A 16078-nucleotide genomic window follows, 5' to 3' on the forward strand; every position below is an offset into this window, starting at 1 on the left:
GACACTACCCGGGGCACTTGCCCCATGGTCTACTGCCTCCTAGTGGTGGGGGCAGAAAATTCCATCATCAGAGTTCTGAAGTTTCCGCCTTGTACAGGCCTACTATCTTGCATTTTACAGCAAGGAAGTTCTGTGCAGGGTTGTACCTACTTAGTCTCTTTGGTCTAAAATGCCACTAAAGTGCTATGTAGCAAAGCAACCAGAAACTACCGCCTCCTATTGGTTCAAGGTATTCTAGCCACTACAGAGAATTGGGCCACCACCATATTATGCAGAATTATCAACTTGGTAGGGTAACCGCTGCATGCTTTCTGTAGCAGAGCAAGCCCTTGCAATCCTAGTCTTACTGATCATGCCCTGGAGCAATCTGCCTTGCTGCCATGTCCTAGCTGGTGTAGATAAGCCACACATCTTGCCCTTGAGAAATGGTTCAATGGCTTTCTATGGACTACAAATGAAACAGCAAAGAGTTTAACACAAATACCTCGCCTTCTCCTTTGGAAGAAAAGTAATTCAGTTCTTCCACATCCACCAACTTGATTAAATTACAGGGCAAAGGTGCTCCTACATGACCTGCAAATCACAAAGAGAGCCATTTGTTGTTTGGGGATTTTTTTTTAGAGAAAAAGTATAAAAACTAAATCAAAAACAAACTTAGCAGATTATTAGGAGTACCAGCTCAACTATCTGAACACTGCTGAACCAACAACATGCATGTTACATTGCTTGTCTGGTGAAACAAGTATTCGTAAGATTACTTTTCCTCACAGTGAGAGGTGTGGCACAAGGAGTACATAAACTCAAGATCCATCCCATAGCACTTTGCTAAGAAGTGTATACCCAAGTGGGACAGTTCAGGGGCAGAGCTGGAATTGTGCACACAGGTTCTAAGAACCCATGCACAGCTACTGCCAGGAACGCTTCCAGTTGTTTCTGGGGCCACCATGTGGCACCCACACCTCCCCACTTTTGTGCAGCAGCAGCCTCCCTGATGGTCTGACCAAGCAGCCCGAGCAGCAGTGGGGGAAAGGCAGCCTACTCCAGGCTACTTGGTCAGGCTGTTAGGGAGGCTGCCGCTGCCCAGTATGTGGGGGAGAAAAGGGGCACCACACAGGGGAGGCCACTGTCATTGCCACCACCAGGTTTGCAGGGGAGGGCAATCCAAAGATGGGGCACCTTTGCCCTCCCTACACCACTGGAACTGTTTAATGTTAGCCTTGCTGCAGTTTGCAGTTCAGTAGAGAGAACCTACTGATAATGTGTTCCTTTGGTCATAAATACTGCTTTTAAAACACATGCTCCAGTTATACTTTTGATTTTTCTGCTTGAACATATGTGATTGTGATTCCAGCCTAACTGTATTTCAGCTTAAATAACCTATCAATTAGAATGATGTCCAGTTATTACCTGATGTCCAGTCCCCTGGAGTAGTAAAGGTACAACCAGCTGTGCACTCTGTTTGACCATAGCCTTCATAAACCTGTCAAAGATTCATCATTTAAACAAGAAAGTGATACAAACTTCAGAAGATTAGAAAGTCAAAGCAGCAAATAGGATTTCACCTTTTTTCAGTGTTATGCTTATGAGATATATTTGCATCCACACAGTGTATAGTTTGAATTTGTTCACCGTAGTTGAACAATTTGTTCACTCTAGTTGAACAGACTGAGGTTGAATCCAAGCAAGGTGGAGATACTGTCTGTAGGGGGTTGGGATCCGAGAGATGGTTTAGATCTGCCTGTTCTGGATAGGATTACACTCCTCCCTAAAAGAAAAGGTTCGTAGTCTGGGAGTGCTCCTGGATCCCAAACTATCCCTGGTTTCTCAGGTTGAGACTGTGGCCAGGAGTGCTTTTTATCAGCTTCAGCTGATACGCCAGATACATCTGTTCTTGGAGAGTAGTGACCTTAAAACGGTGGTACATATGCTGGTAACCTCTAGGCTTGACTACTGTAATGCACTCTACATGAGGCTGCCTTTGTATGTAGTTCAGAAACTACCATTGGTACAGAATGCGGTAGCCAGACTGGTCTCTGGGTTTACCCAAAGGGACCATATAACACCGATTCTAAAAAAAGGCACTGGTTGCCAATAGGTTTCCGAACGAAATACAAAGTGCTAGTTATTACCTATGAGGCCCTTAATGGCTTAGGTCCAGGGTATTTAAGAGAGCGCCTTCTCTGTCGTGAACCCTGATGCCTATTAAGATCATCTGGAGATGCGACTATGGGTGCTGCAAACTTGTTTGGTGGCAACTTGGGATCGAGCCTTTTCTGTGGCTGCCCCAGAGCTTTGGAACGCGCTCCCTGCTGAAATAAGAGCAGCTCCTTCTCTGTTTGCTTTTAGGAAGACCCTGAAGATGTACTTGTTTTCCCAGGCCTTCAACTGAGATTTGATTTTTAAATGTTGATGTGTTTTTAACGTGTTTTAAATCTATAATTTTTATCTTTTTATGAATTTTAAATGTGTTGCATTTTATATTTTAATTCTGTACACCACCTAGAGATTTTTATACTAGGTGGTATATAAATTCAATGAATGAATGAATGAATGAATGAATGTTGTGTTATCAGGCATTAGATTAGTTTAATTTGGTGCTAGGTCTCCTAATTTGGTGTTAGGGAGACCTGATGCCAGCAAAGCAGAGAAAGGGGCACTGCAAGCCTTGCATTGGCATATCAAGGCCTACTCTCCTTCAAAGTTAGTGCTGCCACAATGAGGATTGTTTTACTGACAGATTTAAGGAGGACTGGAACATCCAAGGTATTTCCTAGAGCAGTGAGTTGGATGATCTCATATTGGAGACTTGGGTGCATTCAGTATGGTCATCCAAATTTGGAAGTTCCTCTTCGCCCCTCTAAATGCTGCACCCACTTCTGCCAGAACTGGCAGAAGCTCAGCCCAGTTTTCCCCCATCGTGAGAACCACCAGGCTCGCGGGCAAGCCCGGTGGTTTCACGGTGGCTAGCCTGCCAAAGTAGCCCTCCCCTTAAACAAGGTTAGCAGAGGGAGTGCTCCGCTAACCCCTTTTTCAAGATTGTGAGATGCCGTGGCGGGCTACACATCCTGGAAACTTACTAGTAGACTCCCGACCGGGAGGCAACAAGAAGCCTCCCAGCCACGGGGGTCTCCCCAGAATGGGACTCCTGGGGACCAATCCCCACTGCCCCTACCAGCTCCGTGATGCCCAGGACTGAGCATCTGCTCATGTGCGGGGAGCAGACCCTGGTTGGGCTCTACACACGTATCACTTGTAGAGCCTCAGAGTCTCTTTATAAGGGCCTCATGTTTCTATACTGAGCCCATTATTTATGTGTTTGGTCAGATTTGTTAGTCAATACTGTAGCTTATGTTTTCCTTAACAGTAGCAAATTTTGTTGCTAGAACAATCACCTGGATCACTGTACAAGCACAACATACCTGACATCCCAGGGCTGCTCGAAGGAAACCCAAGACAGTGGGAGAAGCTGGAGCAGCTCCTGTTACAATCATCCTAACACAACCGCCAAGGCTTGCCTGTTAGATAAATATAATTTTAAAATCAGCACCATGAAACTAACCTATATTGTATGGATCAGAACGGCATATTTCTAAGCTGTTTGGAGAAGAACACAAAGATCAACCGAACTACTAGATACAATGGTCAACGTTCCACATAGTGGAATGTCATCATTATGGACCCGCTGGGGCTGCTACGCAATGTGAAAGGCAGCCCTGAAGATGTTATATGAGAGGGCAGCTGCAGAACTTCAATTGCAGAGCAACTGTAGACTGAGAGTGAACAGTTCACAAATTAAACAAAGAATTGATTTCCTCTGCTAAAAATAAAAGGGACGTGGTGATATACGATTGCTCATGATTGGATGCTGGCTTGGTGTACCAGCTGGTCTTCCTGCAGGCCAACCCCCTGCTGAGCTATCCGGAGCTGGACAGAGAAGGTGAGTGACTCATGGACACTCCCACCCACTGAAACACCCACTGGCAGTCCACCCTGCCCTAGCCAATTCCAAACCCAGATGTGTCACTGTCTGCCAGTTAGTGCTGCTGATGCACACAGACATGAATGCACGCTTGCCGCCAGGCCCGGGATGATGATGGACTGGTGCCTGAGTGCCAGCACCAATCAGAGGCCTTAGTGGAGCAGGCAGGAGGTTTGATTTTTGGAGTTTTACAGTTCACTTGTATTTTACTGTTAACTCCCCCCCCCCATCAGCACAGCCACTCACACACACGCATACACACACCCCATCCCCACAACCATGGCCCATGATGAGTGTGGACTGGTGCCATGACATGTGTCAGCCTGACAGATTATCATGTCAGCACAGCCAGGGCCCAGCCAATCTGAGGCCAAATTATTTCAGACATGAAGAGAAGAAAGAAGACTTCCTATCAAGTAACTATGTGGTTTTCTCTCCCTCAGCACTGTTTAATATGCTTGCTATGTTATTGTTGCTGCTATGATTTTGATTTATGACTGGCTATCTGCTTTTGCTGGGTCTTATATGGAGAACTCAGCTCTCTCTAGTGTGTGTAATATTTTATTGGTGATCGACTAATCAAGTGCTCCACTCAATGCTCTGGTCTGGTGGTCTGTTCTGTGTGCAATCAGCATTGCAAGATGTACACTCAGTCAAAATGTGACTGAAGAGGTTGTTCTACTTGAGCTCAGGTTATGGTTATGCTTGGAAAGGGTGCTGCTGCTGCTGCTGCTGCTATGGAGTCATAATTGTGTGTGTCAGCTCAGGCTGTGGGAAAGCAACTTGTTCTACATGGCACTGTGGCTGGCTGTGTGATTCTGGCAGTGTGATTCTTTTTTGGACTGTGCTTTGTGCCATGTTGTGTGTTAGATTACCTTTTTGTGGTACTCTGTGTCTGTGTATAGCGTGATTCACTTGTGTGGCAGTGCGTGCTGTTTCACCCATATGGAATAATGGGAACTCAAATCAGTTCATTATTCCCCATGGGTAGTGCCCAGGGACACCAATGTGGGTTGGATGGTAGGGCATGATGGGTGATACCTACCACCCAACCTACAAAACAATTGGGCAGTTCAGTGGGACAACTATAACCCTACCAAGATTATATCTGAACATCCCTTTGCCATAAGGATCTTCTGAACATTGAGTAATGCCTACACTACAAAGTAGCACAAAAACACACACAGTTGAATTAGCCTCATGGGTTTTATGCAGAAGTTTCACTTCCATGTACACATTTGTTAAGGAGAAATGGGACCATACCAACTGGCCGTGCCCCTAGCAACTATATGCTTTGGTATTAAGGTAAACAGGAACCTCAACTTGATGTACTAATGTAGGACTACTCTGTGAAATCCAGAACTCTCACCAGTTAGAGTTTCGGATTGTATGAAGAAGCTGTACAAGAAGCTGTACTTCATCTCCTGGTTGTGGGCATCCCGGAGGCATCTGGTGGGCCACTGTGGGAAACAAGGTGCTGGATAAGATAGACCTTGGGCTCTTCTTATGTTTTATGAGGGCCCCTTACACATAAGTGGTGAATACATGGCATAGCTACAGCAGGTAAAATCCTGCTCCCCACACATGGGTGGTGTATGTGTGGGTTATTACCACACATCCCTATAGTCAGTGTGGTAGTTCATGAAATGGGGACAGGTATTCTACAACAAATATGTCTTTCTTTGGAGTTTCTAAATTGTGTAATTTTGGATAATTTGATTAATTGTGGACTAGAAACTCTGATAGCGACATACTTTCTGTGAATTTCACAGATCAGATCTCGTGGGTGGCTCGCACAACACAAAATGGCCACAGACAGTGAAAGATCAATGACACTTCAGTTGCAATCTTATGCAACATTTTACTTGTTGCTCCACTTAAATCAATAAGACATACTTGCAAGCATATATAGAAACAAGATACACTTACAGTTCTCTCTCACATACACACTAATGTGTCATGAGCAATAAATAACAGCCCTGCTGAGACATTTTACAGAAGATGAATCTATGGTTTTTAAAATGTCTTACAAAACTTCCAAAATCAGTTTTATTTATGTCTTGAGTTATTTCCACAACAGCCAGATCTTTTAGATCCTTACCTGTATTTTGTTAAAAAACAGTTTATCCCACAGGCTATCATTTCTAATGATCCCACTTTGAACTTCTGCCTTTTTACGCTTGGCAGCAAATTCTAGAAGCCAGCGTTTCAGTGGGGTGTCTGCTTGGCTGAAGATCTAAGGAAATACAGCATGGCATTAAAAAGAAGAGAAAGATTATATAGCTAAAAAGGAAGAGGACAAAAATTATCACTAGCATAAGTAGATGTGGCTCCACAGAAGCCACAATTGTAATTAATCGCTATAAGTTAACCATTACTATAAGTTAACAGACACTATTCTGTGGGAATTTATTTGGAATTATGTTTTCTCTTTTCTGCACTCCTAGGGGAAAACTGAGCAAAGAAAATTAAATGGTTGGAAAACATGGTGAGAGCCAAGTATCCAGAGGATTTCCATTGGTAATTAGCCTGGCATAGTTATATAAATTCTTCAGACTATTGTGACAAAAGAATAAAGACATGTGGTAGCAGGTGAAAAGTTCCCAAATCTTTAATGGCTAGCTGTAGTTGGACTCTGGATTTTTTTTTTAAACTAACATTTAATGGGGCACTGGCTATAGTTGACTTCTCTCATGTTAACAAGAAGGCTATGCAGACTATATTGAATGTATGCATATGCAAATAAACTACAATTTGTCCACTGAACAAATACCTTACCTCTGGTTAATCACAAAGTTAAAACAGTGTCCCCAAAATTCAGAGAGCAAAAAGAAGTCTCCAAGAAGTCCCTTACCTATTATAAGCAACACCCCTGCCCCCATGACACCCCCTTCATGCCCATCAGGGGAAATTCCACCGGAATGCCATAGGAGGCTGCGGTCACGGCCAAACAGTCCAACAGCATCCGAGGTGCTTCAGCAACAGAGCCAAAGCTGTGGCTAGGCAAGAGGAAAATGATATGTGGCACGGTTCTGTTGCTGAGCACAGACATATCTTCTCCTGCCAGAAACTCCAGATAGTTCAAGTGCTGTGGCCAGGGTCTTATCAAGTTATAGCCTGCTGTTTATAAACCTGTCAGGCACTGGAGGATGAGCTCCAGAGCATTCCAGCAGGCCAGAGATAGCAGGCCAGAGCTGAGGTGAGGATCTGAAGAAAGAAGAGGAAGTCTTCAGGTGATTTTGCCTTCTTCCTTCTCATGATTGAGAAGGTAAGCAGAACTAGCTACTCTCCATTTGCCATACTTATACTGAATAATAAGGTTCTAGACCATCACTGAGTACTTTAATCATAGCACTCTTACTTTGTCATACATCCTGTTTAGTAGTCTAGGCACAACAGGAAAGATGGTTGGACACAATGCTTTCATATCATCAGACAATAGGCGAATGTCACCTTGGAAGAATCCAATTCGTCCCCCATGGCAATATACTACAGACTGTGATGGGAAAGGAAAAGAAAAGAAATTAATTTCCTTAGCTTAATCACAATTATTTCCTTAGTTTAATCACCAATCCTCTTCCCAATGTTAAGGAATATTTTCTTAAGGAGTTGGGTTTTTATAAAACAGTCTCATCTTCCTACAATACAGGCAATGTAACACTATGGGCTGGTTCACACAAAATATATTTTCAACAATATGCAAAGAGTCTTGTTCTTCCTCAAGTATCATTCACATGGACAATGTAACATGTAAACCAGGAGATTTATGGATAGTTGGCCAATAAAATAAAATAAATCCTTTTATTGTGGCATCTGTGGTTGTGTTAATTCCTAGTAGATTCACATTGTACATGCCGAAAAACATTTTGCATGCACATTAGGGGAAGGGCAATTTTGTTGACTTCCGCTTCCTTGTCCAACTCACTGTGCCTCTCAACAATAAATATGTCACTAAGTGTCATGGGACCCTCAGGGATGCATTTATAGGAGGCACCGTTGGCTGTAGAGGGAAGGGAAGATCAGTGAAAACAACTCCTTTCTCCATCATATATGCAAATTGTTTTTCAGCACATGCAATGTTAATCCGGATGTCAGCCACTGTCTGTAGCTTCATTCAGCTGGTTCACATATTAGGTATATCAATAGGGGTGTGCACGGAACCGCGGAGTTGCGGTCCGGCACTGGGGTTGGGGATTCCAAACAAGTTCGGGGGGGGCTTTACTTACCCCCTCAAGAATGCCTCCGTATTTCTTGAAGTAAGCGGGCGGCATACCTCCCTGCCGCCCGCTTCATTCCCCCTCCACCGCGGCTGCTAGTGCTGCTAATCTATCTTCGCTTTGAATCAATACTCAATCGGGCGGCAGGGTATCTCCCAGTCCCTGCCGCCCGGCTCTTCAATGCCCCCCGACTTAGGTTGAATAACCCTGCCGCCCCAGGACCCCTGCCGCCCCTTCCCTTCCCTTCCCATGCTCAGGGGGTCGGCAGGAGAACTCCCCCGCCGACCCCGTCCCCTTCCCCGGGCGGCTGCGCTCTAAAGTTAGAGCGGGCGGCGGGAGAGCTCCCAGCCGCCCGCTCGCTTCCCCGGCTGCGGCGCTGCAAATGGCTTCTTGGAAGTGCGCCTGCGCAAAACTTTAGAGCGCAGCCGCCCGGGGAAGGGGACGGGGTCGGCGGGGGAGTTCTCCTGCCGACCCCCTGAGCATGGGAAGGGAAGGGAAGGGAAGGGGCGGCAGGGGTCCTGGGGCGGCAGGGTTATTCAACCTAAGTCAGGGGGCATTGAAGAGCCGGGCGGCAGGGACTGGGAGATACCCTGCCGCCCGATTGAGTATTGATTCAAAGCGAAGATAGATTAGCAGCACTAGCAGCCGCGGAGGAGGGGGAATGAAGCGGGCGGCAGGGAGGTATGCCGCCCGCTTACTTCAAGAAATACGGAATTTTACTGGAAGGGGTGAGTAGAGCCCCCCCTGTTTTGAATAGAACCCCCCACCCGAACCAAAACCACCCCGTGCCCGGACCGGTCTGGAGGCCTTTAGAATGGCCTCCGAACCGGTCCGTGCACATGACTATATATCAATGCAAGTGCATACCTAAGGGCCACTGGCACTGCTTGCACATACAGAAAAATGCCTTATGTGAGGTGGTCTACAGTGACGCATCCATTAGTAGGAATACATCAAAACTGACCTAATACCAAGTCCAGTTTCTGACTTTCTGATCCCACATGTCACAAGGGCAGAATGCTTCAGCTGACAGTCCATGTGCTTGATCGGCACTCTTTTAAACATGCTGTCTAGAAGGTTAGTTCCCTCTGCTAATAATTGGACGTGGGGTAGGGGGAGGAGAGCACATGCTCTAGGCACCATTCTTGGTAATATGAGATGCTAGCATTTAAAAAGAATGGATTTTCAAAAGCTCCAAACACTCTCAAATTTAGAATGGTATTTCATCTGCAAAGCTGTATGTGTCACTCCCAAATGTGTTGCTAGGCAACCTGTGTGTTCACATGATATCAGTTCTCAGTAAATGTTTCATAGGCAGTGCATATCTAACAATGTTGGAAATATTCCATATAGTGTACCACTGTTTTGAGTCCTAAAATTAAGGAATAAGAGATTCTGTTCAAGAACCTCAGAAGGTGCTTCCTAGTAATAGTGTCTTAAACAAAAAGAGGCGATGTATGAACATGTATGTGTTTCTCACGTCAAAATATTCAGATAATGCATACACAGGACCATTTACCCTTTTAATATGGTAAGCAGTCTAATTTTCAACTAGACGACTAAGACTACAAAAGGCTATAAAGACAGTAAAAAAAGACTACAAAGACAGCCCTTTGTTTATTTAGTTTTGAGGCTACAGTGGATGCCATATGGCCCTATGCTTCAGTGGGCACCTTTTTCTTCATTCAGCTTTAGGACTATGGAACATTCAATCAATGATGATGATGATGATGTATAATTCTACTAGAAATTTCAGCACTAATTGTGGGGCTGTGGAACCTTTTAGGCTTGCACATTCTTCTGGAGGCCTTGGAAATTCTGAAGAGGCCTGAGGAATTTGGGAAGTTCTGGCAGGCAGATGCCTTGTTTCAATGCTACAAAGAGATATAAGGCTGAGGCTTGAAAATACCATCCCTACCAAAAAGAGACACAAAAAGGCACATGAAGCCCACAGCACTTCGAATGGTTTTAGTTTTGTGGTATAGTAATAGATTATGAAGATTTATTAATCAGTGGGGGGGGGGGGAGTTGATGTCCACTGACACTGAGACCTTACCTGTACCATTCTCTCAAACATGTGTGCTAAAGGCAAATAGGAAATGTGTACATCCTCATATGTAGGAGACCACTGACTCTGGAAAAAACAAACAAACAAGGAGCCCCGCAAGGCCCAGGTCAGTCTAGACAGGTTTCTTACCTGTATTACTCTTTCAAACATGTGAGCCAAAGGCAGGAAGGAGATGAGCACATCGTCCTGTCTCGGAAAGATCACTTTCTGCAGATGAAGGGCATGGGAGACAGAAAGGAAAGAAACACTGACAGGAAGACACAACAAGAAAGTCATAAAACAATAAAAAGAAAAATGGCATCAAGAGGAGCAAAGGGAGTAAAGATTATTAAGCGAGAAAAGAGAACAGTGTTTGAAGTAATGCGTTAGGCCACAATACCAATGGAACTATGTTAGCAGGAGTGGTGAAGAACATGAGGATGTACAAAGACAGCTCTCTTCACTGCATGTGGCATAAGTATTGTGAGAGCTGGGCTGCAAACAAACTCTTCCACCAATGTGCTTGGACTGGCACCTGAGCACGTGTCCACACCCAAAGAACACTGTGGTGTCAATCCTTAATACTTCTGTTGGCCAGTGATGTTCCAAAATAAAGGCACAGCTCTTTAACTTCAGGGGTTTCCAACAAAGGCACCCAGTTTCTAGGCATCCACGTGGATTTTTCATTGCTCAAACTAGCATATGGTTTAAACTAGATATCCAAGTACCCATTTAAGCATTGGCAGGTATTTATTGTATCAAGATAATATTAAGGTAACTTCTGACTTAAACTTGTGGGTTGTCTTTACTTCTTGCAGGGATCCTGCACCACTAACTGATCAACAGCAATATAGCACATCTGTTTTTTCTGGATATGGAAATTATGCAACAAGAAAGTTTCACCCGGCCACATTTCTGGCAATTGGCACAAGAATTCTACCAGAAGAAGCTGGTAACCTGTTGTGCTGATGTTAGAAAGTCCCAAAAAGGCTAAAATAAATATTTTTATATATGCCTTGTAAGTTAATACCTAATGAGCTTTTGCAGCCCTGATCACAAAGTGTTCTAGTAGGCAGGGACTTTGTCTCTTTCCACTGTCCTCTCTTTTGTCCAAAATGCATTCAAAGAAAGGAAGAGTAATTTTAATCCACATTAGCCATGACAGTCAAATGGAGTGAAACAAAACTGCCATAAACTTGCAAGCCCATAACAATAAATGTACTAAGGAATAACAAGAAAATGAAAATACCCATCATAAGAACATAAGAACAGCCCTGCTGGATCAGGCCCAAGGCTCATCTAGTCCAGCATCCTGTTTCGCACAGTGGCCCACCAGATGCCATTGGGAGCCTACAGTCAGGAGTTGAGGGCATGCCCTCTCACCTGCCATTACTCCCCTGCAACTGGTACTCAGAGGCACCCTGCCCTTGAGGCAGGAGGTGGCCTACAGCCCTCCGACTAGTAGCCATTGATAGACCTCTGCTCCATGAAGTCATCCAAACCCCTCTTAAAGCCATCCAGGTTGTTGGCTGTCACCACATCCTGAGGCAGAGCGTTCCACAAGTGGATCACGCGTTGTGTGAAAAAGTACTTCCGTTTGTTGGTCCTAGACCTTCTGGCAATCAATTTCATGGAGTGACCCCTGGTTCTAGTGTTGTGTGAGAGGGAAAAGAATCTCTCTCTCTCCACTTTCTCCACACCATGCATGATTTTATAGACTTCTATCATGTCTCCCCACAGTCGTCTTTTTTATAAACTAAAAAGCCCCAGGTGTTGTAGTCTTGCCTCATAGGAAAGGTGCTCTATTCCCCTGATCATCTTGGTTGCCCTTTTCTGTACCTTCTCCAGTTCAACAATGTCCTTTTTAAGATGTGGTGACCAGAACTGTACGCAGTACTCCAAGTGTGGTCGCACCATAGTTTTGTATAAGGGCATTATAATGTTAGCCGTTTTATTTTCAATCCCCTTCCTAATGATCCCTAGCATGGAATTTGCCTTTTTCACAGCTGCCGCACATTGAGTCGACACTTTCAACGAGCTGTCAACCACAACCCCAAGATCCCTCTCCTGGTCCGTCACCGACAGCTCGGATCCCATCAGCATATACTTGAAGTTGGGGTTTTTCGTCCCAATGTGCATCACTTTACACTTGCTAACATTGAACCGCATTTGCCATTTTGTCGCCCACTCCCCCAGGTTGGAGAGATCCTTTTGGAGCTCCTCACAATCCGTTTGAGATTTCACTACCCGGAAGAGTTTGGTATCATCTGCAAATTTGGCCACGTCGCTGCTTACCCCTGCTTCTAGATCATTTATGAATACATTAAAAAGCACCGGTCCCAGTACAGATCCCTGGGGGACCCCACTTCTTACTTCCCTCCATTGTGAAAACTCTCCATTTATACCTACCCTCTGTTTCTTGTCTTTCAACCAGTTAGCAATCCACACATGTACTTGTCCCTTTATCCCATGACAGCTAAGTTTCCTCAGGAGCCTTTGATGAGGAACTTTGTCAAAAGCTTTTTGGAAGTCCAGGTAGACTATGTCAACTGGATCACCTTGATCCACACACTTGTTGACACTCTCAAAGAAGTCCAAAAGGTTGGTGAGGCAAGATTTACCTTTAAAAAGGTAAATCCTTTAAAAAACACACAACCCTATCTTGTTGTGAGAAAGAATAGTTAAAGAGGATAAGGATTAAATCACTGAAATTACAGTGATCACGATACCACATCTGAAATATGGAGTCACGTTTCTTATCCTCTTTAGTAATTATTAGAATAGGACTACAGAGTGGGTTTCTCCTGGATTAATTAATTCATAAACAGAGAGACTGACTGGGTGTCTTCCGCAGTTGTACCACATTTTTATCAGCAAAACCAGAGCCAACAACGGATCCAATCAGAACACATTGCTCATGATGTCTTTTTTGAAAACGGCAGATATTGCTTTATGGCAGGAAATTCATTTACATACTCCAGTCTGAATCACATACATTAGAGAGGAGGAAGGGCGGAAAGGGCCATGACCAGCATAAGATTTTTCAGAGGGCATGGAACAGCATTTGAAGTTTTCTGGCCTATTTTAGATAATGAGGGCCTGTTACCTGATTTAGAAGTTATGACCCAAATAATTAATGGCTAGAACCTCAACCTGATTCTTTCCTTTTTACAAAATGTTTCTAACATTGAGATCTCCACCCCTTATGGCAGGTGCACACAATGAAAATCTGAGATTGTTTCTGCTTGTCTTCAATGCACTGATGATCACAGACTTGTGCTGCTATTAAGAATTATTTGAATTATTCTGGTTTTCTGGTTTATAAATTATCTATCCCACAGAAAGAATGCTTATCTCTTCAGCCCATAAGAAGCATTTCCACATAAATTATTTGAACTACCAATTATTGGACTGGATCCAATTATCTTATTATTTTCTTTGGCCAGAATCAATTTCCAGATACAGGAAAAAAACTGTTATTGGCAGTATTCACCAAGAACTTCTATTATATTTTGTATTTACAAAAAATTTGATTATTGGCTCCATCAAAAGAATTTAAGTCAAGTAAAGATTAATTCCCACTAATTCAATGGAAATTCACTGTCACCCACACCTCTCACATTAATCTTGGGTCCCCAGGCCACATCACATATTCGTTTAAAAAACAGCTCCCCATGTTTTCAATGAACATTGACTAGCAACATTTTAACATGTTAAGGACATTTGCATGTCTGAAAACACAAGAATTTTCACCAATCATGGCACACTTTGGATATGTAGCATTTTTAAGAAATGTGAATATGTTTCAAATGTTACAGAAAAATTGCTGTTGATCATTGGTAGAAATGCAGAGATTACAAGCCATTCAAACCAGCACAGTATCCCCTCCCAGGAGCATTGCTGGTGTCTTTATTGTGTTTATTTTTAGGTTGTGAGCTCTTTGAGGACAGGGAATCATCTTCCCTTTTCTTTTGCTATGTAAACCACTTTGAATTTTGTTTTTGTTGAAAATGTGTTATTAATATTCTAAATAATAATAGTGTTGCTGTATATACATATAATAAAGTAAACTAAATGTTGCTGTAATGTATGAAGCAGCTATCAAATACCTGTGCAATTCGAAAAGGCTCATCTCTGATTGAGAATGACAACCAGAACACAAACAGATTCACTGGGGCAAAGTTGTCACCTTAAAGGGATACTTTCACATCTTTGATGTTTCCACATCAAAGTAATTTGTGCAACACATGTGAGAAATAATTTGTTATTTCCTCCTCCAAAATATAGAATATTCACCTCTGTCACTTTCAAAAAACCTGAAAAATCAGCTACCACATTCCCATGAGTCAGCATAGCACCTTTTGGATTACCTAGAGAATGGAAGAAGAAATAAGATATATATCTCTAGCAACATGAACATTTGAAGAGTTTCTAAAGCTACAGCATTGGAAATTCCTTTAGCTTCCTGTTATTAATTGTAATATAGATAAACTTTAAGGATCCCAAACATACTGTCACATATATTTGAAATCCCTAACAGAATTTACATTTATTTGAGTTTCTAAATCTGAATATTCTGCATGGCTGTCACCTAGAGCAGAGTTTCTTAACCTTGGGCCCCCAGATGTTGATGGACTACAACTCCCATCATCCCCAACCATGTCCATTGTGGCTGGGAATTCTGGGAGTTGTAGTCCATCAACATCTGGGAGCCCAAGGTTAAGCAACCCTGACCTAGAGCATATTAGATTTCTGTGAATACAATAATCACAAACACATTTCTTATTCAATGAAAATCAATACATTTAGAGGTTGTTCACATCACTGGGCAGACGGGGAGAAGGCTTCGCTTCCCCCCAGATGACTGGGAGAATGTTGCTGGGAGCACCATCCGCGCTCCCACATGATCCATCCCTGGAGAACCAGGACGACGTGTCCTGGCCTCCGGGTATCCCACAATGCACTGCATGCCAAGCACAATGCATTGGGGGATTCCCCCAGGGGACAGGCGCTCTAGGTGCCTGTCTCACTTGATTCTGGCAGCTGGGTTAAGGGCATGTTTGGTTAAGGATCCCAGCTGCTTTGGCACTGGGTTTGGCCCTGCGGGACTGCCGGGATCTGTGTGAATCCTGGCAGTTCTCAAGGGGAGCCAAGCCCAGGCTTGGCTGTCTAAGCTCAGGCTTGGCTGCTTGTGAGAACAGCTTCTTATAATACAGTAAATATTTGTGCAGAGAAAACTAACATACAGTAATATCTGGATTACCTAGGGAAAGCTTCTGGATTAGATAGTGTGCAAAGAGCCATGAGGGGATGTATATCCTCAACAAGTTTGTTTAGTTCCATTTCTGTTTTACAATTATTTTAAATAGGTTCATTGAAATTGCTTTAAAGAAAGCACTGGAACTGAAGGAAAGGTGCAACATTCAAGTAACCACAAGAAGCACCTTCAGGGCACAGCACTCTCTGTTCCTTGCAGAATCATTTTCTGCTTGTTGTTGCGGGCTATGACACAAAACCCTTTCCTCTGCAGTATTTAATGTGCATCAATTATAACATATGTCAAATTAACACGCTTGCTTCTGGACCACCTTGAGTAGTAAGCAGCTTTTAAAAATATTTCAAAAGTTGGTTTGTGTTTTGTTTACAAATAATTTAGAACATAATTGCAGACTTGCTGAACACAGCCACAGGGAATTCTCAAATTTAACCTAATGAAGCAAAGAAAAGTTTTAAACCCTCCTAGGTCCAGTTAGGATGATACATCAGTCCAGCCTCACCTACATATAATTAGGGGTTTGGCTGCACATGCCCTGTTTTCTTTGCCAGTGCATCTTT

The 16078-nt window shown here is 43.5% G+C and overlaps 1 protein-coding gene across 9 annotated transcripts in view; it reads right to left on the bottom strand.

The window, feature by feature from the left end:
* ACSL6 (acyl-CoA synthetase long chain family member 6) overlaps positions 1-16078 on the bottom strand; it is a 166467-nt gene that overhangs the window by 32098 nt on the left and 118291 nt on the right. For 7 of the 9 annotated variants that reach the window (XM_053296876.1, XM_053296875.1, XM_053296871.1 and 4 more), the window contains 7 exons: positions 14540-14613; positions 10394-10471; positions 7341-7475; positions 6081-6215; positions 3420-3515; positions 1408-1480; positions 485-573 (listed from right to left, as the gene is read on the bottom strand). In XM_053296876.1, coding sequence (XP_053152851.1) covers positions 485-573; positions 1408-1480; positions 3420-3515; positions 6081-6215; positions 7341-7475; positions 10394-10471; positions 14540-14613 — 680 coding nt within the window. Of the gene's footprint in view, positions 1-484; positions 574-1407; positions 1481-3419; positions 3516-6080; positions 6216-7340; positions 7476-10252; positions 10331-10393; positions 10472-14539; positions 14614-16078 lie in introns of all 9 variants that reach the window. The other 2 variants (XM_053296869.1, XM_053296867.1) reach the window with 1 other exon arrangement.

This window comes from Hemicordylus capensis, chromosome 2, assembly GCF_027244095.1.
Source record: "Hemicordylus capensis ecotype Gifberg chromosome 2, rHemCap1.1.pri, whole genome shotgun sequence".
NCBI lineage: Eukaryota > Metazoa > Chordata > Lepidosauria > Squamata > Cordylidae > Hemicordylus > Hemicordylus capensis.